This window comes from Thamnophis elegans, chromosome 1, assembly GCF_009769535.1.
Source record: "Thamnophis elegans isolate rThaEle1 chromosome 1, rThaEle1.pri, whole genome shotgun sequence".
In the NCBI taxonomy this organism is placed as follows: Eukaryota; Metazoa; Chordata; class Lepidosauria; order Squamata; family Colubridae; genus Thamnophis; species Thamnophis elegans.
In genome coordinates, this window is record NC_045541.1 from 20,820,677 (window position 1) to 20,846,324 (window position 25,648).

At 36.6% G+C, this 25,648-nt stretch overlaps 1 protein-coding gene across 1 annotated transcript in view; it reads left to right on the forward strand.

Moving 5' to 3' along the window:
• The window catches only part of ZNF385B (zinc finger protein 385B), a 239,539-nt gene that overhangs the window by 168,031 nt on the left and 45,860 nt on the right, over window positions 1–25,648 (forward strand). The window contains exon 4 of the mRNA XM_032211549.1: window positions 14,972–15,068. Coding sequence (XP_032067440.1) covers window positions 14,972–15,068 — 97 coding nt within the window. The remainder of the gene's footprint in view (window positions 1–14,971; window positions 15,069–25,648) is intronic.

Genomic DNA, 25,648 nt, shown 5'->3' on the forward strand with positions numbered 1-25,648 from the left:
CTGAAAAAAGTATATCATGCTTACAAAAAATAATCTACTTATACCTCCCATTATAAACCGTCATAATTAAAATGTTTTTCCCCCTTTATATGGCAATATTGAATTGATTCAGGGTGTAGGTAATACAAGCAGAAGAATGTCCTTAAATATAATGGAAGGACTGGACAACAACAGAACCTGCCATGAATATTAGATCCTTATCTGAATTAAGTGTCAGTATCCAGTGTGACTTACCAATAGAATCAGTTATTTTCAAATTGTTACATAATCCTGTAACAAGTGGGCACCCCTGTGTCATTAGATGAGTCTGCAAGTCCTCCTTGCACAGGCAAACACCTCTTAGGCAGGAGCAGAAGCACAAATAGATTCCTGCCCCAAACGTATCTGATTAATATGAAGAACAGGGAAAGAACCCAATGTTCCTCCCTTTTTTCCTGAGGAAAGTAAATGTTAAAAGTCATCTTAGAATCCAGCCTCAAGGAAGCTTCCATTTAAAAAGGTTCATCTCGAATATGAGAGAGCGAGCGAGGAAACACGTGAGCCATCGGAGTGAGGCAAAATGTTCCCTGAGAGAGGATAGGATAGTTTCAGAATGAGGGACCAGCAGAGACTCCAAGGACAATTGATCTCAGAGAAGTACAGAGCCTGGAGAAGCAAAGAACATTTCTCCAGACGCCTATGAAAGCAGACCACCAGGTTCCGTGATGAAGAGTTAAGCTGATTTTCTCAAGAAATGAGGTGAGGAGGGAGCATCAAACTAGAATCCTTGAAGTCCCTTTAAAGTCAAAGCAAGTAAAATACAACTGCTCCTAGAATTCCAGTTGAAATTTCCAATGTCTTACAGTTAGGGATTATCCCCAAAAATGAACTGGTAAAGCAAACCAGGAAAATTTATGTCTCTAAGATAGAATTAAAAGTTTTTAGGCAAGGACCTGTGATCAGGTTATGATTTTTTAAAAAAAAATTTATTAGGGTAAACTGCCATCTCTATTACATCTCAAAGCATCTGATTATTTTAGGAGGTCGTGAAGCAAATAAGCATTCCGTATTGCAACCAAAGAGAATAGTCTGGAGATTCAAGGAATGTACTGAATATATTTGCAAATGTCCACATTCTCTGAATACCCAAATCTTTTTAAGCTATTGCCTTGGTAAAAGACAGAACTGTTGCCCTGTTAACTCTCTGTTGTAGCCACTCATAGAAATCCTTAGAAAACACAGATGTGTTGCGCACAGGCCACATCCACCCCACCAAGGTCCCACACAGGCCACATCCACCCCACAAATGTCATGTGATGCAAGCTGGTATTCAGCAGGTTCTGACCAGTTCTGGAGAACCGGTAGTGGAAATGTTGAGTAGTAGTTCAGAGAACCAGTAAATGCCACCTCTGACTGGCCCCACCTCCATCTATTCTCTGTCTCCCGAGTCCCAGCTGATCAGGAGGGAATGGGGATTTTTTAGTAACCTTCCCTGGAGCGGGGTGGGAATGGGAGTTTTATAGTATCCTTCCCCTGCCACACCCACCAGCCATGCCCATCAAGCCACACCCACAGAACCAGTAGTAAAAAGTTTTGAATCTGACCACCGATGTGATGGCAACATGACGCTGCAAGTTTAACACCATGCTAGATGAACTAAGAATATCTGTGGTGTTATAATCTCAACATGGTTGAAGAAGGCTAATCTAATGTATTTAATAAGGTTGGGAGATATAGAATTATTTTAAAGACTTTTAACTAATTCGATAACAGCATGTCTCTAGGATTTGGCAATTAGTGATTCTAGAATTTGTGCTATGAAAACTTTCTGAGAATACTATATTGTATGTAGTAGCTAGCAAAATCTCAGTTGATTTTAAAAAAAATTAGACAAGGCTGGCCCTGGATATATTTTTCATGAAAAACTGCCAGGAAATGCAAGGGGCTATAGATTAGAAATTGCACAAACATCCAATAGAAAGCAATGACTAATCACTTCCATGTTGTTACCAAGAAACTGAATCATCATAGTTGAATGAAAGTAGGATTTACACTCCCCCCCCCTCCCCTCACCTTCTATATGTGTTGTGGGTTATTTGACCGGATGGAAAGAAAACTTTTGCGGATATTAAGATAAGTATGCCTAAACATTCATAGAAGTCAGATACCAGTAGTTAAAAATAAGACTAAGGTTAATAATGTAAGCAAATGTTGATACCTTTTACTGGTAGCAAGATGCAGAAAATAACAGGGAAATCTACTGTTTGCCATGCTCTTATTTTGCAAGATGAAATAATTTATTATACATAGATTTGACTGCATATTCAAATGAATGCCTGCCCTTGATAGAGAGAAACATCTCGTAACATCATGTTTTTAACCAGCCTGGCAAGATCTAGGTTAGAGTTGAGGCATATAGTGGATTTATGTTGACATCTGCTGGCTGCTAAAGAGAATGTTTGAAAAATAACCAGTCAATTTCCCCCTTTCTGTTGTGTAATAGCTTGTTAATTGTTTATTTATTTATTAATCCTTGAAGCAAGGGAAATGTCTTGATTAGCTGCCATTTCAGTTAAACACTACAAAGTTTAGCAAATGTATTACGGCACAAGTCTTTCCTTTGATGTGCTGTATTTAACAAAATAATTTCATGTAAATTAGAAAAAGTATGGTACTAGTGCCAATTTTGTTAGAAATTGAAAGAAAACCGGATGGAAAAATCTCTGAAAATAAAAATGGGCAATGATTTGGTCTGTTTGTCTTCTAATATATATGATGTAGCGGTCGATCGAATAGTTTACTTGGTGTTACTTTAAACCTAAAGCTATTGTTTAAAATAAAATATCTCATTAATAGACTTCGTAAACTTTTCTGAGTGTATTTCAATATAATATAATTCTCTTTCTCAGCAAAAAAAAAAAAAATTAAACAGTCCTTGACTTACGATCACAACTGAGTTCAAAGTTTCCTTGCTAAGCAGGATAGTTGTTAAGTGAGTTTGACCCATTTTGTGGCCTTTCTTTTCACAGTTGTTAAGTGACTCACATAGTAGTTAAATTAGCAACAGGGTTGTTAAGTGAATCTGGCTTCCCCAATGACTTGCATGTCAGTCACAAAAGGTGACCTTGAATAATAGCCAGTTGCCAAGCCTTTGAATTTTGATTACCTGACCACAGCCATGCTGCAACGATCATAAGGTGAAAAGAGGTCATGTCATTGTTTCAGTGCCTTGGTAAGTTTGAACTGTCACTAAACGAACAGTTGTAAGTTGAGGATTATCTATATTTTGAGGCAAGATAATTCAAATCTGAAGGGAAAATAATATGAAGTTTGATACGTTTTGCTTATTTCCTAAGTAGCAGTTAAATAATTAAAAAAATGTAAATAATCATCATTAAGAATCATACAAATACATTTATTTGAAACTAATTTGGATGTTCAAAATGTTTAAACATACAGGTAGTCCTCGACTTACAATAGTTCATTTAGTGACCGCTTGAAGTTACATCGGCCCTGAAAAATGTGACTTACAACCATTTTTCACATAACCATTGCAGCATCCTCATGGTCACAGGATTTACATTTGGATGTAAATGTGATCACCTTTTGTGACTTTCTGACAAGCAAAATCAATGGGGAAGCTGGAGTCACTTAAGCATATTAAAATGTAACAGCTTCAGTGATTCACTTAACAAAGGTGGCAAAAAAAGTCATAAAATGGGGCAAAACTCAACACATTTAGCAACATACATTTTGAGCTTAATTGTGGTCAAAGACTATCTGTATAACGTTTGCTCACACTATGTACATTGACATATATGTGTAATATTTTGTAAAATCAATAGACCAGCAGTGATTAACTTAAGCCTCAGTGACTTAAAACTCATTTATTTACCTTGGGATAAAGCTCTTCAAAGAAAGAGACTGATGATCAAAAATACTGAATAAGACCTTTTATTTAGAGATTATACTTAAAGCCTTCTGGAAGCACCTGGGAAGGCCAAGTACTGAATGGACAACTGGAATTTTCCATTAATTCCTGGGCTCATGCCCCTTGTCAGCGTTCCAAATACCGTGCAGAATTAATCAGAGTCGAAGGCAAAACTATGCTTAAAGTTCCAATTTAATAAGACAGGCATGTTGGCATCGTGTTGTGGGATTCCAACTCTGGAAGTTACATCAGAATCCCACCCAGTTAAAAGTTCATGATCTTGTCCCCACACCCAGAATCCATCACTTGGTCCAATCTTCTTCTCCCACACTGGCGTCCATGCCCAGCTTCTTCCGGTCAGGTGTACTGGTGCGGAGACAAGGATGACCTTGCTTCTAGTAAGAATAAAAAACAATACATTCCACAATCTCACTCCTCTCTACTCCCCCCTCCCATCAACTATACTAAAGAAACAGCACAATGAAATAATAGAAAGTGTGGCAGGCCAAAATTCTAAAAGGAATATAATGCAGGGCTGACACCCCTATTGTTTGGTGTATCAGTCTTAAATATGTAATTTGAGGGGTAATTATATTGCTCTGCTTATATAGTTCAAGCATAGAAATAAGAATATTATTATTTATTATCTCTAGATTGAGTGGGAGCAGTGAATGCAATTATGATATTTCAAAAATAAAATAATGTAAGCTTACCATTAAGCTTTAGCTTAACATTTTTGCTTAAATTTTGTTGAAATATATATTTTTAAGAAACGATAGATTATTTGAATAAAAATTAAAATCCTTTATATATGTTTTAAGATTTTATTTTATTTATCAAATCCATTTGCTGCCCATTCAGGCAACTCTAAAGTTATCTGTTCAGATATTCAGAAGAATATTTTCATATTTCCATTTCACTTATGAATGATCCATAGGTATTTTTTGCATATTATAGATCCAAATGCCAAATTTTATAGGGCATTTGTTACTAAGCAGACTCTATTATTGCTAAACCTTTACATTGGCTATGAATTATAAGAAAATAGAGTGAACAGCAGCTCTCATTAATATGGATTATTATTTATATTCGTATGGTAGAGAAAATAACACATATATGGAGTAATATAGTTATTAAAATTTGCCTAGACTATATATTGGGTTAATTATATGCTTTAGCTCCTTTCTAATGTATCCATAATAGAATGGATTAAACACTTGGTAGTTTATTTTTAACTAAACAGTCTGCAACTGTGACAAGCTCGGGAGCTTCTCTGAATCAGCAAACAATTAACAGCAACACATTTCACCAATTATTCATCCTGGCATGTTTAATTTACTTAACAATACTCTCTAAGATCAGTTTTCAGGCACTGCTCTTCTGGCAGGGACGTACTGTTTTACTATTCAAATGATGTAAACCAGCCTCCTCTTGGTGGTATTTAAAGTGTATTAATTGTTAATGTGTAATCTTTCTGAATTCCAGTCAAGAGGAAGGCTGTATTCAGTTCTTCCATTTGGGAAAGAACATCAGTTTTCTCCCCTCAGAGTGTACAGTACTAGCTTAGCCTCCGGAGACTCTGTCAAGCCTTATTGTTTGTGTGACTTTCTCCTGAGGCTGCTTGCTCTTGGAGACAAGAGATTCTTATCACAGCCCAGACTTCACGATGGTCTCGCTTTTTAAATTTTAACCACCGCTTGGTGTGCGGTGGAAATCACAGGAGCAGCATTTACTGGGTCTTCGAACAGCTCTCCCAACCGCACACTTTCTTCATGCTGATCCTTTTCGCTGGAGCCAGCCACTTCCGATGGTTCAGGTACTTGGCATTGCTGCAAATATTTTCTTCTTATCGGGTATTGCGATTGCAGTTTAACAAGGGGGGGGGAGAAGCATTTAAAAATCACAATGCAGTTTCTATTTATTTTTCTGAATAGACACTTTGCCATGCAAATGCAGCATATATTGCATGCTAACAAAGGCATTTGAGCTGGAAATAAATACTGTTTTAAGAAGTATCCTGTATGTTGCCCCTGTATGGAGTTTATAATGTGACTTAGGTCATTCACTGTGTTTAGAATTTTATGTCTGGATGATTAGAAATATTATTTTAAGACAAACAGATAATTTTTTTGATTAATGTATTGTCTTGCTTTTGCTCTCTTAGATTAGGAATGGTCAGGTTTGCAGGAAGTTGTTTATGGAATGCTTGTTTTATTTTTCGTAATTAAAAACCTTGTCACTTAACCACATGCTGTTGCTACCTTTGGATACAGTTTTTTTATTTAAGATTCACCAGCTTAAATGGTTATAGGATTCAACAGAAGTAGCACTATGCCTCCATGACTTTGTCAGCCTGACCAGTTTTGATTGATAGAGTTATTTTGCTAGTGAAGATAGCTCAGTGGAATGACTTAAACTAGGACCCACAGGTGCTTTTTCAAGAGGCAACTGGGCTTTCTGGTTTTTCTTTGAAGACATCTCGCTCCTCATCCAAGAAGCTTCTTCAGCTCTATAGCTGAAGAAGCTTCTTGGATGAGAAGCGATAAGCCTTCAAAGAAAAATCAAAAAGCCCAGTTGCCTCTTGAAAAAGCATCTTTGGGACAACTGTGACCTGGATAACTGATAATCTCCATAGAGACTTAAACTAGGCATCATCATAGGTATGGCACGGGCAGCACTGAGGAATAGCATAACTATTCTGTGTAATTCAGCATATCCCATTTGCTGGCATGACCTTATATCCACTTAGACTGGCAGACAGAATGGACTTAATGAAATGCAGGGGATCTTATAGCCATATGGATTCTGTTGCCTTAGCTGAATGTAGATCTAGATACATGAGGCTGTACATTGCTGTCTTATTTACTTAGAGCTGAACTCAAGGCAGATTTTAATAGGAATTTGCTATTGATTTCTAATTTCAGAAATGTGTGTGTGTGAGAGAGAGTGTGTGTGTGTGTGTATGTTTCAGTATTTATATACTGCACAACTTTACGTAGTTTAGAGAACAACTTAATAAAAATATTTTTTAAAAAACCCACAACTAACTATGATATAAACCCAAATAAATCCAGAATTAGAAGACAATAGACAAAAATTTAAAGCTTAGCTGAAAAGCCAAGTTTTAACTGCTTTCCTGGAGATGTGAGATGGCTATCTAAAACTTGGAGTTTGCTTTTTCTGGAGGTTTAAAGCAGTAGTGGAGTACTGCTTCCAAGCTACCACCCCCTCCCCAGCTGAAGAAACCTACAGCTTCTATAGGAAAAAACCTGCTGTACAGAAAAACAGGTTGGTCGGAGCATTATGGAAAAGACACTGTAGCCCATGTTTGGAAATGCTTAAGCACCACCACCTTGAATTGTACTCAGAAACATACTGGAAGCCAATGCAATGGTTCCAGTGTAGGGGGTATACTACGGAACCAGCTCTCACCAGTCAGCATGCGGGTTACTATATTCTGCAACAGACACAGTTTCTGAATAGTCTTCAAGGGCACTCAGAGAAGTAATGCAATATAGAAGGAAAGAGAATAGGGTAATTATTGCCTGCCACTCAAGAAAGGGCACAATTGGTTGTTGATATAGAAATGGCTAGTTTATATTACTATGTAAAAGTAAAAACTTGAGGTTGGATGTTATTATTTTATTTTACTGCACCAAAGAGAGTCAGAAGTCAATGCATGTTCTTTCTTTTTCCCTTTTCTGTACTCTTCCCTTTCCCTCCCCTATTTTTCCTACTCTTTTTCTTTTTTTGTATTGTATATTATAAACATTTTTTTTTAAAAAAAAACCAACCTCAAAGAAAGGGCACAATTGGCATATTAGCTCTAACTAGGCAAATTCATTTCTATCCAGTGGTGGGATTCAGCCAGTTCACACCACTTCAAGAGAACCGGTTGTTAACTTTCTGAGCAGTTTGGTGAACTGGTTGTTGGAAGAAATCATTAGGGCAGAGAACCGGATGTTAAATTATTTGAATCCCACCACTGCTTCTATCTATGTCCTCCTCTGGATGGACCATCCAAGTGGAACCATGAGTCCAATAACATTCTCCAGTTGCACATAAGCTCCTTTGGGGAGAGTCTAGTAAGATATTAATCCATTGGATAATAGCATTCAACTCCAAGCTCACCCAAGTGACTTTATGAACAAAATGTCAAGGAAATCTCTTACAGCAGCCTAAAGGAAAAGTTGCTGACCTGACCCTGTCATCGGGGAACATGACATTTTAAAATGTACTGCTGGACAACATTCCACTGATAAAGCACGCTAAAGTCCAAAAATTTGTGTAAGGAAATAGATGTCCTTTCAATTATCCTGTTGAAAAACAGTTGGAGTTAAATTCTTAACTGTGTAGCTGCAGTCAGGGGACCCTAGTGACTAAATAAACTCAGCACAACCCCTGGTCTGCTTATTGTTAATAATAATAATTATTATTAATAATACTCTGGCACATTCTTTAATTAGTTTCTGATTCTGACAAGTTGGAGAGGAAGAAATTATAGTTTTTGATAGTGTATAATGTAAACTAGGGAAAGTCTATCTATTTTTTAAAAATTATACAAATTGGCAGAGGAAACAAGTGCCGTAAGTTAGTTTGCTATTTTTTTTTCTTAGATAGTGTCTTAACATATCAGCTGCAACACATATATGAAATAGTAAAGTATGGACATAAATCCAGATTAATTTGGAACCACTGAAGATGGGCAAGGGTTGATGATATCTGCTGATTGTCTTTCTTTGGATGGTTATTACTTTTCCAGAACAGGAAGAGATGGCCAATCAAGTTCTAATGATAGAGAATTTGTGGAATATCAACATTGTAGGTAGCCTGTCTATGTCAAAATCTTTTTGACAGTGTTAACCATTGGGGGGGGGGGAGTGTAGTTGAATGTGATGATACTGTTTAGTAAAAGTGGAAAATGAATTTTTAAAGTATATCTTTAAGGATGGTACAATTTTTCTTACCTCTTTTGCTTTTTTTATTCATTGGTAGTTTTAATTTTGCCTTGGGAAAGAGTTTCAAGAAATTCTGAAAAAGTTTTGTTTTTTAGAGTGGGAGGAGATTAGGAAATTATTACAATGACTTTATGAGCAAAATGCCTAGCATTGCTATAATGTTTTTATAATCCTTGGAAAGAGAAGAAAGCTACTGAAAGTACTACAAGTTCAGAATATTTGGAGATTTCTCCATTTATTGTAAGCAGTTCATCGAAAGGCAGTTAGCAACAAACAAACAAAATGAAAAGTTTTCCACCCATGCAAATTCAGAGATAATAGTCCTAAAAATGGAAGCATTCACAGTTGTAAAGATTTATGTAGCATTATACCACATTTTCCCTTTCAGTAAAGTGTTTATAGAAACCTTTGTGAGAATCTTGCTAATGGGTTAAAAATTTAGCAATGGGTCTAAAAAGAACAGAAAAGAAAATTAAATTCTCACAACATTTCTGTGTGAAATAGTGTGTCGTCCTCCCCGTCCCCCGCTTTGCTGACCTTAGGAAAAGCACCATCGTACCTTTGTGCCTGAAAGCTGAAAAACCAGATTGTCTGCATTCTAACTGGAAAATATTCCTTTTAAGCATTGTAATCGTGCTTTTTAACTGACAAGAATCCTAAAACAATTTCTTCATTGTGGTCTCTTATTGATTCACATGAGTTGCTGCCAGAACCCTTTTTGGAAGCTGCTAGAATGTTCACAGATTTTTGGTGGAAACCTCGTTCTTCTCATATACTTTGCAACTACATGCAGCTCTGCTTCAAGCCCCTCCAGTTTGTTTTCAACCACCACCGTGTTAATCCTGAGATGAACTTCATTCTCCTATATTGTTATCCTCTAGTTTTCTCTTAATTTTCTTTCTTTAATATCTCTGTTTCTTGGAAACTCTTTAGATTAGTTTGTTAGGATGCTTTGTCCTCCCCATTACAGAGATCTGACCTTTGGCAATATGGCTCCAAGGCCTCTGTTTCACAAGCACCAGCATTATTTTTCTTATTGGATTATGGAAGCAAATTTTTACATCTGTTGGAAAATGTATGTATGTAGTCTATTGTAGACATTTGTAAATACTGCCAGTCATTTCTAAACAATAATCCCAATCATTCTAATTTGTGAGCTACATTCTGGGAGCAAACTTAGAGACACTAGGCTCATTTTCTCCAACTCTCTTACCATGTCGCCAAAAAAGTCTGTTGGCTGCCTCGTGTCAGTCAAATATCCATTGCTCATGGGATTTTTGTGCCACTATTAGCTTTAGCCATTGAGGGTGGCGAACGTTCTAAGAGAAATACTACAACCAATTCCAAGCAGAGAAACAAGAAAAAGAGGAACAAATGATCTGTTGCCTTCTGAACACCATCTCCAAAGTCCTTAGTTCCACTCTACCATGGGCTTCTCAAACTCTGCTTTCTCTGATTATTGATGGATGGGTTATTGATGTACTTTGTGTTATCCACTCCTTCTTTGTTCAGAGATAGGAATCTGCCTCAAAAGGGGAAAATCAGGATATAAACTTCTGATTACCCCTCTATTTTCAGAATTATCAAAGTCAATATCTTTGTCTTTGGCCATCTCACAGTCACCAAGATCTTACGTGATCATTTCTCCAAAGAAATGGAATTTCTCTGAAACATCCAAAGATTCACTGAATGTAATGTATATTGGCCTTCTGTTTCCTCTTCTTCTTGAATTCTTAAAATGTCTTTGCCCAATCATATAACAAATAGCAATTGCTCTCTCATCCCCCAGATTTTTCTCTCCTTCAAGATGTTCTTTTGAGACAGATCTCATATCCATGTTATGGCTTAGCATAGGCTTTTGACCAAAGATCGTTGTCTTCCTCTCAGTTAATAAGGTGAATCTGCTGAGAACATTTGGTCTCCCCTGTCAGAAGTCATGTTCATCTCTTAATTTGACAGTAATGATTTGGATGCCTTTTCAGTTTATTCAATATCATCTTCAACTTTATCACTCAATGGGTGACCCAGGATGGAGAGCAAGCATCCCACTATACTTCTGAAACCTTTTATTTCTGGAGTGAATACTTGCTTGACCTCATCAGCCTCAAACTCCAAATGTTAACTTTGAACTTGATCTTTCCCCAATCAACCATTCATCAAATACTTGGTTCATTTTCAAGGTTCATATGGTTCCATTAATTAACTTTGGGTTCTGTTTTTTGCAAGATAAGCTCCACACCAAACTTCCCTGTTGCTTTCAAGCCATCATTAGAGTTATTACAGATTATTTCTCTTTTTCTCCAAATTGAGATCTAAGTGTTCCTAGAAAGAATGGCAAGCTCAGATCTATAGAATGTTAGATTTTCACCCCTTTAACTATTTTTAAGACATTCTTGTTTCAAAATAATTACTGATTGTTGTTCTTTGGGTAAATAGAATAGAATCTGATTTGCATATATAGATTGCAAGATGCATACTTTCACATACCCATAATCCTATTGCTGCATCTTTCACTTTATAGTAGCTTGCTCTATTTACCAGTTTAATGTTTTGCTATGTGGTCTTTCCATAGCCCTGATAGTTTAAACAAAATATATATATATATTTGTTACTGGATTTTTCCAGTTCCAAGGTATCGGTTTTCTTCATATCCAGATAACTGACTTCAAACAGTGCATTCTGGTGCCATACTGTCTTATAGTTCTTCTTCTCCTATCCATGGTGGCTCAGTGGCTAAGACACTGAACTTGTCAATCAGAAAAGTTGGCAGTTCAGCAGTTCGAATCCCTGGCGCCACGTAATAGAGTGAACTGTTACTTGTCCCAGCTTCTGCCAACCTAGCAGTTTGAAAGCATGTAAAAATGCAAGTAGAAAAATAGGAATCACCTTTGGTGGGAAGGTAACAGTGTTCTATGTGCCTTCGCCGTTTAGTCATGCCAGCCACATGACCACGGAGACGTCTTCAGACAGCGCTGGCTCTTCAGCTTTGAAATGGAGATGAGCACCACTCCATAGAGTCAGGAACGACTAGCACATATGTGTGAGGGGAACCTTTACCTTACTCCTATAGCATCATGGCCTCTGACTGAATCATTAGCAGTATTCCTTCCTTTGCAGGTTATCTGATTCTTAGGTGCAATGACAGTGCTGCTGCTGTAATTCCATACTCTTCAGTCATTTGTACCCAAAATATCCTTTCCAAAAGAATCAGAACCCAGTGGAACTAGGGTTATTCAACTACTTCAATTGTACACCTGCCCATCTTGGATGCATCCCTTACAGGATTGGTTCATACCTCTATTACATTTCTCTGGGCACAGATTGCTTGGCTTTACTTTTGTCTTATTTGAGATTCAAAGTCTCACACGCCCTATCATTGAACACCAGTTCTATTCTTGCATGTCAGCTGTTTGTTGATTCTAAAATTAAGACATTAGAGAATATGTGTCCATTTTTTTCCCCATCTTGCTAATAAAAAAAAGGGCTTTAGTGCATAAAAAAAAAACACCTCAGGAATGGTTTTCCCAATTTCTTTACATTAGAAAATTACGAAGCTTATTTATTTCCTGTGGGATTAACAAAGGAAACCTTTCTCTCCAAGAAGATTTAAATATTTGAAATGTAAAGGAAGATCACACCTGAGAAAAAGAGAAAATGATTCCTCCTGGCCTCTGCAGCCCCCAGACTGAAACTGCTAGAACAGTTTTTTGCAGGTCACCCGAATAAGGGATATTACATTTTTCCAGCATAGCATTTTGTGAATGAGGTTCTGGTCATGCATAGTCGGGATCTAAACCTGAAGACTGAAACATGATAGAAGATTACAACTTATAATGTGTAAAAAAGAAAAATTGAGATACCAATACACACTTTGATATATAGGCTTTTAAAGATCAATATTCAATTGAAGCCAGAATTTTCCTTTAGGACTAGTGGATAAATAATTAGAAAAAAGCCATGGAAAAATATTTCAATATGGAGGTTGAAATATGTTTTTACTGGGAAGAAATAAAAAAGTCACGTCTTTATATATTTTTCTTTCTTTTCTGTTTTTCTTCAACTTTTGTCTTTTCTTACATACACACATACACACACACACACAGAAGAATTGTATATCTTTAAATGGTGCAGAGCAAATGTATGATTTATTGGGTTTCTAGGGCAGTGTTTGGAGAGATGCAGGGAGTCCAAGGGAGATGCGAAGAACATTTACTTTTTTATGTCTTTATTTTTAAAAAGCTTCATTGTGCTTTTTATTTGTTTTTATTGTTCATGAGTTCATTGAGTTCATTGTTGTTTGAAATTTTAGAGAAGTGCGTACATTAAAAATACATTGAAGGGAGATATGATGGCCAAAGGTTTAGGAACCCCCATTGTAGGATAACATTAGGGTCCTGAAACCCAATTGTGTATTAGATTTGTTAAGGTCCCCTAATCCCAAAGGAACTCTGAGTAGCCGACAATATACTCTACACAGAGAACAAAACTGCCTGAGCCAAAACAGCAATCCTAACATTCAGAGAAAAGATTCTCTGAATCAGAAAACTCTGATTCTCTGAGTCCAGAAAACAGGGAAGTAAAAAAGAAATTCAAGATTGTCCCATATTGACTCTATATGGGTGGAAGAGCGGGTGGGAAAAGCTGTCAGGCTTTCAATATTCTATCATTATAGCTTATAACATTTAATCAGAGTTCTAGTATTTATTCCTGTGTCTGTCATATCTTACCTCAGAGGACTGACAGACAAGGAGAAATGGATTACTTCATCCAGGTCTCAATAGAACTTATCCAGGAGAGTGATCAGTATCACCTCAGTCCCATACCCAGGCCTGACCTCAGTCTCCAGAAAATCCACTTCTTCTAGGGTTACGTGTCACCATCATTTCAACAATCTTCCACCCCAAACCAGCAAATATTTATTAAAGACCACAAGATTGAGCAAAGGTCCAACCTGCATGTGCTAGAGGATAGTCTAATTCAGCAGAACTTCACTCATTCTACTTTCTCAGAACTCATAGTGCAAAAAGAATTACAGACAGCAGGGTCAGTCACAATACAGATTTGTCCATTAAGAGCCAAAACGACTTTGCTGGCAATGTGCTATGCAAATAATTATAGTGGCCAGATGAGCAATCTGTCTGATGGCTCCTTCTTAAAGAGAGTTAATAAAGTTAAACAGTGTCACCTGACAATAGTCTGCCACTTCAGTAAAGAAAGAAAAATAAGTATGTTTCACCTGTCTAATGTCACAGTGTAGGTCTCAACATAGTTACATACTTGAGATTGGTTGAATGTACGTTTTACCTTTCTCCAGCGTTTCAAGTACTTCTGATGTTACATTTTCCAGAGAGTCTCAGCAGCCAAGTTGCCAGCCAGGAAATTGCACTAGAAAGAGGCTGCTTGTGGGCAATAGACTCCAGAATCCAATTCGGTTCCCAATGTCAGTGGTCTATGAGGCACTAAACTGAACTGTTTGCCAGTGAGCTGGGAAACTCTCTAACAGGATCCAATAAGCATTGGGAATGGGCCATCCAAATCAGGCCTGCTGCCCCATGATTATCATGTTTTACTCTTAATTGTAACTGGATCAAGGCATGATCCAATCATAGCAACAGAATAATCCATTTCCAGATAATGTAAGATCTTCTCTAAAGCAAACACAAGATCTAAATTATGATCGCCCATAGGAATTGACCTAAAGTCGACTTCAGACAAGCCTGTGCTTGTCAGGAAGGCCATGAGTTTTTCCAAAGCAACGACCAGAGGTAAGGAGAATGATGTCACCCAACACTAAAAGGAGAAGATTTTCTGCCACCACCAGCTTTCAAACACCATCAGTTCCAGCAGGTCAGGAAGGGATTATAGTAATGCCATGTGATAAATATTTCTTATGAGAACTAATTTTCTTTAGCACAAATGGTAAAGCAGCAGAAAAACTTAATAAGCTGCTTTGAACTTGCCACCGCAGAAAAGCCAAATAGAAAATCAAATAAGTAAGTTCACTGCAGTCATTAGTTTTCCGATTTAGAGCTTTCTTTAAAAACATACATTTCTCAGAAACAATTTTTTTTGTAATATCAATATGCTATTATTCGTTTCCTAGATGGACCCAGTGCAAAAAGCTGTCATAAACCACACATTTGGCGTGTCACTCCCTCTAAAGAAGAAACAAGTCATTTCCTGCAATGTGTGTCAACTTCGTTTAATTCTGATGTGAGTATTTTTGATTACTGCTCAGTGTATGCTTTGTGTGTGTGTTGTGTGTTGGCAAGCAGGCAAGCAGGAAGGAAGGAAGGAAGGAAGGAAGGAAGGAAGGAAGGAAGGAAGGAAGGAAGGAAGGAAGGAAGGAAGGAAGGAAGGTGAGTCAAGGTAGCTGCAGCTAAAACATATAAAGAACAGTTGCTGGATCTGGGTATGTCTAGTTTAATGAAAAAAAGACTAGGGGTGACATGACAGCAGTGTTCCAATATCTAAGGGGCTGCCATAGAGAAGAGAGGATCAACCTATTCTCCAAAGCATCTGAAGGCAGGACAAGAAGCAGTGGGTGGAAACTAATCAAGGAAACAACCTAGAATAACAGAGTTGGAGGAAGTGTCAGGAGAAATTTCCTGACAGCTACAACAATTAATCAGTGAAACGACTTGCCTCCAGAAGTTGTGGATGCTTCAACACTGGACTTTTAAAAGAAGAGATTGGACAATCGTTTTTCTGAAATGGCATAGAGTTTCCTGCCTGAGCAAGGGGTTGGATCAGAAGACTTCCAGAGTCCCTTCCAACTCCGTTATTCTATTGACTCCTAGTGACTGGCCTAGATAAGTCCCTGCAGTTTTTTTGGCAAAGTTTTCAGAGGTGGTGTGCTCCGAGGTCACCCAACTGGTTTTGTGCCCCAGGCTCCCAATATCCTGGTTTCTATCCTGGTATTTCAACCATTATACCAAACTGATTCATATACCAGTAGATTAAAAAAAAAACATTTTAAAAATAAATTCGGTAGTCCTTCCAGTATGTGCCAGATGCTAGATTTATCAGACTACATTAACATGAACAGATGAGTCGGAATATTATGAAATTTGGAACAATTGGTACAAATGGCTGCAAAACAAAAATAAAATTAATTAAGCCAAAAAAACAATATATGTAAATATATATAGAACTGTGTATAAAGGTGTGTAAACATAGAAGCGAAATATTATATACATGTACAGGTATGATGACATAACAATGTTGATGTAATGACTGTAAGGTGATGTAGAAGGGAAAAATAATTTTAAAAAACTGCTAATAAAAAAAACATGAACAGATGAATCTTTCATGTATAGTAAGAAAAATTTACTAACAATCAATACATTTTCCTACCTACTTTAGTCAGTTTGAAATTGCAGGCAGAAATGCTGTAGTAAGAATGTGTTTATAAGACAAATAGTCAGGGAATCAGTGCAGAATGATTTTTAATTAAATACAGTAGATAATTTTGCTAGCAGTACAATTCAAAATATGTTTATTCTACAGTAAGTCCTTTTGACTTCAGCTTTGCTCCTGTGTAAATAGGCAAGGTGAAGTAATCAAAATATTGTTTTGTTTATTACATGCTATCCAAATAAACATAATGAAAAAATGAAAAAAAATATTTTAAAAATATGTTTTATGAACAAAGTTCTATCTTTATATTTGGCTTTTACTTTAACAATAACACTACCAATAAATATCCAAAAGTACATCTTGAAAATAATAGTGGGTTAATGAATCCCATGAAAAGGTCACATTATTCAAATCTGTACTACTTGAAGTAATATTTCTATGGAAAATATGGCAATTGTTTCCAGTTCAATAATAGGTAGTAAAAAATGTAAACATAATATTTTATACATATACTAGTAGAATATTACAGTAATGATTAAAAAGTATGTACTTCTAATTTAAATTTCTAAATTAAATTAAACAGAGTAATTGTATAAAGCAAAATATAACCCAAAATTTCTACCATTTATTTAGACATTTCAACATCTTGTCCTATTATTGCTTCTCCTGGACCATGTTCATGTTGTTTAATTACATCAATTTTTGTTGTAAAGTAATAAACCTCTTCATTCTAAGCTTGTACTCTAACAGAATCTTTCTTTTTCTCCATTTTATACATATAAAGATTAGTAGTATCTAAAACCGTGCATGCGCTTGCCTCAATTCTGCATGTGCTATGCAGACGTTAACTGAATTTTCAGATGCATTAAACACAACTTGGTATCTATTTACAATTCACAGTAAACTGAATATTATATTATTTGAAGTCACCCTGATTGCCACCTACCTGTAATTCCATTCCTGGTGGGAAATCTGTAGCATTGCAAATTTGTTGAACTTCTGGGTCCTACATTTTTCACCATGGCCATTCTACGCAGGGAAGATGGGGGTCGTTATTCATCAACATTTATTTTATTTATTTATCTATTTATTAGAATTTGTCAAACCAAAACGAGAGCAAGAATAAAAGAAAAAAATACAATGACAGGGACGCTAGGCACGTTAGTGCACTTATGGACGGCCTTTCTACTGACCACTTAAGTATGAAGTAAGGTCCACGGAAGTCAATTTGTGACTGAAACTGTGAAAATTGGTAGCTGAGACAACTGGATCAGGTAGAGCATTCCAGACTTTGACAATTCTATTACAGAAATCTTACAGAAATTTTACAGTCAAGTTTAGAACAATTTACATTGATGGTATCTATCCCAAATCCATTTCATTCATCTTCTATTTCCTGCTGTCCTGTAATATTTACCGTAGCAAGTGCCCACTGAGAATAATCACTGAGCTGCCTTAGGTTTCTTCTCCATCTGCATCTCCACTTAACCCTTGGTTTGCGCAGTATTTCTGCTCACACTAATTCTTATGGACTTGATGATTCTTTCTTATTGCAGATATGGCTGGCAGGAGGGTGGGGTTGGCTACATACATTTGGGGAATAATTTTTCCTATATCTTTATGTAGGATGCTAACTCTAAACAAGGATGGATTCACATGGTGCTAGAATGGCTTTAATAGCAGAAAATATGATTTGACATAATATGAATATGTGCATGATATTTTTTGTTTTGGTAGCGTATCCAAAATTTCTCTTACTTCAGATATTAGTCAATCAGAAATTATGACATCTAGATAAACATAAAGCTCTTCCTTTCTTCTTCTGAAATACAGCTAGGTGTGTGTGTGTGTGTGTGTGTGTGTGTGTGTGTGTGAGAGAGAGAGAGAGAGAGAGAGAGATATGCAGTGCAAAATTCATTTTGCTCAAGAATGCAAAGATAAAAAAATATATATTTTGAATGAATCTAAGATGTTTGTGATCTTTTTCTAGACTTTTTAAAAACATGTGGCTGGTTGATTGCATTTAGAAGCAGAATTTTTAATGTATTTATTCATGCATTTAATTTATTGAATATTAATGTAGGTTTCACCCTGCTCACTATTGGAATGCAGCCTCAGCATGCCACAATGAGGCTGAATCAGACTTTAGACCAAAAAAAGATTGCCCATCTCTAATTCAAACATTTGCATCAGCCAAAATAAGAGTTGTACTTTGAACGTGTGTGGCTGATATCATATTGGAAGGAATAACTTATATAAACATCTAAACATAACTTCTACAATAGAGCCCAGAGGAAATTCTAATGTGTTCTGTTGCTGTAAAGGAAGTATTTTAAAAGTACAAAAAAGGTTTCCATCTAATTAAAATTTTCTTTCAGCAGTTAGCCTCCTGGCAATTAATTACCTTGTGTACTACATATAAAACAGCACTAGGCTTCTTACTGAGATTGCCATTAATACTGTTTACTACATTAATACAGATATGAAAAGTGAGAAAAAGAACTAGAATGTAGCTCTATACAGTCACAGTTATGAATTAAAAGTTGAGATGACCGGAGTAACCAACTCTTAGACCTTTGAGGGAATCAAGGAGAAAAGCCCCCCTAAAAATGAGAAAACAGAAGGTTTTCTGTACAGTAAATAATGGAAAAATAATTGACCAAAAAAATCAAAGTGTGAGGGATGTTAAAAATTTTATGAGGCAGCCATGTTGTTTATGCTTTTTTTCCCTTTCTTTTTAAAGAAAGGCTTGACATTTTGTTCAGCAAATGATTTCAGATACATATCTCTTCCAGATATGTTTGACTAGCGGACAAAGGTGTGAAGAATACCTGATCATTCTATTTCCCTGCACAGAACAACACAGCAGTATTCTAAGGGTGGGTTGACAGCATCTTCCAAACCAGAAATAGTTCAAGATATTCCTGTCTATGAGTGTTTGATATCTCGGATCACTCTGTAATATGTACTAGGTTTCCCAAGAATGCCAAACAAAGAAACCCAGTGTGTTTGTTTGTTTTGTTTTGTTTTGTTTCATTTTTGTGAACAACTTCACTGGAAGCCACAGTGCTTCATTATAAAGCAACACTATTCCAAGATTTTAAAAATGATTGACAAGCTATGCTAAATGCAGTGCTGTCTACTTACATACAGTAACAGGATTAGGATTTCATATTTTGTCCCGGGTTTCGGAACAGAATTTCAGATTTTTACATATGCTGTGCTCATTGTGGATTCTCCTAATATTATAGCTCAAACCATATTTTTTATTATATTCTATAATGAATTATGTTAAGACTTAGGTTTATACAGGTAGTCCTTGATTTACAACCACAATTGAGCCCAAAATTTCCACTGTCTAAGTAAGACAGTTGTTAACTGAGTGTTGTCCTGTTTTACCGTCTTTCTTGCCACAGCTGTTAAGCATACATACATACATATACATATACATATACACATATACATACACACACATGTATGTATGTATAGCATCTGAATTTTGATCATGTGACCATGAGGATGTGCAAAGATCATAAGTGTGAAAAACGGTTTTGTAACTTCAGTCACTAACTAAATGATTGTAAGTCAAGGACTATCTGTATCCTGCCATACGACTTCATGGGATCATTTCTAACAACAAAATTTCAATTAAAATGGAATGAAAATAAGCTTATGTTATTCAATGTTAATATTAACTTATTTTTAATATTTTAATAACAAGGGGTAATTGTGCCATAATTGTGCAAACATGGTGAAAAAGCTTTAAGGTTGGATGCAATATGAAAATCAGGGCACATCAAATGGCCGTTGATCATCACAATATCATAATATTTTATGCAGGATCAATGTTTTTCATATTGTATCATTCTCCTTATTAATGTTTTTCTACCAAACCCTTCATAGTCCTTTCTACTCCTGATCTACTCTAGACAACTAACACAACAAAAATAATAACAACAAAAATGTTTAACATGTTTTTGATGGCCCCAACCCTGTTGACCTGTAGAAAGGTTTTATAAACATGGACTATTCATAGAATAAATAAAATCTGGATCTTGGAGGTCTTCTAGTCCAATCCCCTACTTAAGGTGGGAATCTTCATACTATCTTGGACAAATAGTTGTCCAATATTTTCTTGAAAATCTCCAGTGATGGACTACCCACAAATTTGGGTGGGAGACTATTTTATTTTGGATTGGATCTGATGGTTTCACCCATTACTTCTTGCCCTAACCTCAAGTGCTATGAAGAATAAATTGAAAGTCAGTTTTCTGTAATAGCTCTTCAACTATAGGAAGACAATTATACCTCCCATCTCTTTGTTTAGCTAAACATACCTGGCCCCTTTCATAGATTTAACCTCCTTTATCATCTATTTCCTCTTTTGGGGGCTCAGCATCTTTTTTTTTTATATTGTTATGACCTTTTTTTTGCATGATGCATTCCAAAGGTGGTCTCACCAGTGTGGTATGGTGCAGTGCTGTCATTTACCTTGATCTTGATGCTATTCTGTTGAGGCAGCCTAGGAATATGTTGACTTTTTTGCCAGTTGTAGCACACTCAAGTGGGGGTCCACCAGGACACCTAGAACCTCTTAGAGTTGATCCTATTAAGCCAGATACTGCTGTTCTGTATCTGTGCATCTGTTTTTTTCTAAGTGCAGAACATTACATATTGTTGGTTAGGGTCCAAGTCTACGAAGATCCTTCTGAATCTTGAGTTTCATGGAATGCTACAGAACACAGGTGTTTAATCAACTACAGATCCATCTGGTAGTGGTATTGCCTATCCTGTATTGTTCCATCTTATGAAGAAGTAGGATATGACTTACTTTATCAAGCACTGTACTGAAATCTAAGTACATTGTAACTACAGTATTTCCTTGGCCCAAAAATTTAGTCACTTTATCAAAGAAGGTAATAAGATTTGTTTGGCATGGGCTGTTTTTAACAAACCTTTGCTGACTTCTATTAATAATTAAATATAATTAAATATAAAATAATAATAATTAATTATTCCCTTGGTATTGGGACCAGAACAAGTGAAGTCCCATCAGGAGAGGATATGTAGGAAAGATATATTTTTTTAATTGCAATTCATTCTATTTAATCAAGTTTTGATAGATGGCTATATAAATATATCTTGGTATTGTGTAAGTTTTCTCTTTTACGTTTGTTGTGTTAGCATGCTGTTTTTAAAAGTAAATGTTTATGTTCTTGCTTACATTGCAAAATGAAAAAAGCATAACTTACAACTAATTTAATTGATTTGGTGTCAGTTACTCTTTAAATAAGTTTCAGATTTTATAATTCCATAAACAAGATCATATCTAGAAAATAAGTGAATGGCCACTTTGATTATTATACAAATTTATCTCTGCTACAGACACGATGGAGAAAAATACTGAGAGATTCTGTGATTTAGTGGTGATAAAGGCAACAACTGGCAAAAAAAAGTAGTGCAAATGGGATATTAGAATGCCAGAAACAGAAGAATCTAGAATCACAGAAAGATTTGGACTAGATAAACATAGTAAGGCAGGAGGTAAGTTAGTAGAGTTTTATATAGCAAATTATTTCTTCCTTGCCAAGCTTTACTACTTCAGGCTATTTAAAAGTAGTCCTTACACCTGAATATAACTAGATGGACAACATCACAATGAAATTAACTATGTTATAGGAAACAGGAGTTTAAATAGTGCAAGTTGATCATCCAGGAAATTTCTAGGTGCAGATTATGGAACAGATCAGTAGGCTGTTTGGACTGGTTCAGCCAAACCGGTAGTGGTTTGGCAGCCTGGGTCACTGGAACCGGCAGCAACCCACGCCTGCCACACCCCTGAAACAGTTCTCCGTGCGGTGCCATGGGTGCCACAATCTTGTTTTTCACTTCTGTGCATGCGCAGAACAACTTTTATTGCACTGCGTGCTGCGTGCCCACGAGCAAACCGGCAGTAGTGCCTGCTGGAACCCACCCCTGGAACAGACCATGAATTATTGGTGTCAAAAGCAACAGTTAAACGTAGAAAATTAAAGACAGTAGCTGTGCCAGCAGGATTTAACTTGGAGGGCATTTAGTCAGAATATCAAATCAATGTAATGCACAGATTGAAGGTTTTTAATTTATGCAAAGAAGAAACTAAGAAGCCCATGGGCAGATAAGAAGGATGGGGACGGAATAAAAGTTCAAAGAAAAAAAGAACCAAGTAATTTTCAGAACAAGCTATCATAAAAACCAGAGAAAAATAAAAGACGAAAGCCTTGGGCAGCAAGAAGGATGCAGGATGACAGAATGCAGATTTTTAACATCAAGCAAGAAAGGACAATAAAAGATATATCAATAAAGAATTCTAGCAAATAGGTAAAAAATAACAAGAAAGGAAAATGAGATAATTTTAGAAGAATTAGAGGGAAATGTGTGGCTAAGTTAGTGTAGTCATAAAAGAGATCTAACAAAGCTAAATGACAGAAACTTTGAGTGAGTGAGTGAGTGAGTGAGTGAGTGAGTGAATGAATGAATTAAACTGATTTCAGTAGAACATGAGGCATATTCTAATAATGGACTTTCTGATAGAGCACAGTTCTCAAAACAAAAAAAGCAGAGAGACAAATCCAACAAACATTGAACTCTTTCAAGCTGCCGGGAAAGAAGCAGCTTGAGTGCTAACACTTTAATATCCATAGATATATACAGCAAAACCTATATTTTAGAAATTGGGAAAGATTGGTATAAATGCCTATATCAAAGAAAAGCGATACAAGAGAACATGCCCCTCACCAATCCATTGTACCAGTTTGTCATACAAGCAATGTTTTGTGCTATGTCTTACAATGAAGAATAGAATTGTGCGAGTGATAAGAGAAAAATCAACGCAACGGACAAAGACACACCAAAATGAGATAAAGAACATGGATAATGGAGATTACAAAATAATTTAATTAAGAAATTTCCTTTATTGACCACAGCGGAGCTATTGTACAGTTCTCATCAGAATATAGCACACTAAGTCCAAACAGCCCACTGATCTGTTCCATAATCTGCACGTAGAAATCTCCTGGCTGATCAACTTGCACTATTTAAACTCCTGTTTCCTATTGTATAATTAATTTCATTGTGATGTTGTCCATCTAGTTATATTCAGGTGCAAGGACTACTTTTAAATAGCCTGAAGTAAGAGTGCTTGGCAAGGAAGAAATAATTTGCTATATAAAACTCTATTAACTCACCTCCTGCGTTACTATGTTTATCTAGTCCAAATCTTTCTGTGATTCTAGGTTCTTCTGTTTCTGGCATTCTAATATCCCATTTGCACTACTTGACCTTAGTGTGTACCTACATCAGAACACATTATTGTTCCTCAAGAAGCTACTCTCTTTGAAATAAAAAAGCAGCTAGGATTAGGCCACAAGCAAAGACTCAGCTCATTATGAAAGTAAAAATGGAAAGCGAAAAATCTAGGTTACTGTTAAATATTAAAATATTTGAATGGGTTCCTAGGAATGCTATGAACTACAAGAAAAACCAATCAACTGGTTCTGGAAGAAAAAAATACTGATAGGTATCTAGAGATTAAGAAGCAAAAATTGAAAAGGAAATAGGAAATAGTATGTGAGGATATGATTGCCTAGGAGAAAAAAACTATGTTTGGCAAGTTGGGGGATATAGGAGAATCAATTTAGTGTAATGGTGAAGGTGCTGGCCTAGAAACCATAAGACTGTGAGTTAAATTTATTTTACTAACAAAAAAATAAAGGGACACTAATATCAGTGGTGGGTTGCAGGCGGTATGCCCCAGTATGGGTGTACCGGAGCTTGCCTGGAGCACTGGATACTGTTCCGGTACAGTGCTCCGGAGGGTCCACCCGCCCGAGCTCCTTACTGGTCTTTTAAGTCTTCGGTGCTTCTGTGCATGCACATAGCGCTTACAGCGCCTGCGCGATGCTCTGCTGAGCAGCTGGAGTGTCGTGGAGGCTTGCGGAAGCGGTAAGACTAGTATAAATTGATTTCAAGCTATTTAACTCTCATCAGGTAGCGATACCCTTCTGGGATTCAAACCCTGTCTACTTTCAGATTGGTAGGTGTATTAACCTCTAAGCCACAGGCTTGCCCAGATTGTTGGCTATACCAGGGGAGAGATTAAGTGGTGTTTTTTAAAAAAAATAGGTCAATCTAGACTACCCAAAGTGGAAGCAGTATGCTCCGTCCCATATTTGGGTACACCAGGTTGCTCTGATTAAAAACAAACCAACACAGAAAGACTGTGACTTTTAGTTCTGCCTTAGGCATGAAAACCAGCTGGATTATTTCGGGGTAACCATTCTCCCTCAGCTTACTTCACAGAGTTGTTGTGGAGAAAATAGAAGGAGGAAGGAGTACTAGCTATATTTGCCATCCTGAGTTATTTATGAAAATAAGGCAGGGAATGAATGAATGAATGAGACAATGGATGGACAGTATTGCTGGAACATTCATGGAATTGCTGCTGATTGTCACCAGAAATAGATTGAGCTAAAGGACATTTGTCCATGCAAACAGTGGGAGCTAAACCCAATTCTTAGATCTGAACTAATACTTAAAATGTGGAGAAAACCTTTAATCTTTTGTGTTCTATTTTGAGAGATTTTACTCTAAACAGCAGACTTTACTCAAACCTGTGTTATGTGTCTATGCTTTTTCTGTGTTCACCAACAGAGTAGTTCAAATAAAAACAGAGGAGAAAACAATCACAACTAGCTCAATTTCAATAATGTACAGCTTTATTACCATCTGCCATATGACAGTTATGCTCTGCACCAGCTGTTTTGTCGAAAACCAAATGGCCCTGAAACACCTCTATAATGTCAAGTAATGGAAAAATATAACTCATTGCAGTCCACAAATTCTTTTGCTTATACACTCACTAAGCAGATGAATGGGATGAAAATGCCAATCAGACTTTAAAGAAGGAATCCCAGGATACCTCAGTTTGGCACTCTACCTTCCTAAAAGATGTCTGGTGCAGGCAAAGCTGACAATATCAACTGTGTACTAATAGGTGTGCATAGGTGTGCATATAGCTGTGTACTAATACGTGTGCATGTAGCATTACATGTAACGGGGCTTAAGAAAGATATCTAGCATCTAAGATTGAAACAAAGTGATTAGGAGTCTCATTCCCAGTGATTTTCAAATTATGTTAACTGGAATCCAAGGATTCAATAAGAACTTTGTAAGGTTCCCCATTTTTTTAAATAGCAATAGCAATAGCAGTTAGACTTATATACCACTTCATAGGGCTTTCAGCCCTCTCTAAGCGGTTTACAGAGTCAGCATATTGCCCCCAACAACAATCCAGGTCCCCATTTTACCCACCTCGGAAGGATGGAAGGCTGAGTCAACCCTGAGCCGGTGAAATTTGAACAGCCGAACTGCAGAACTGCAG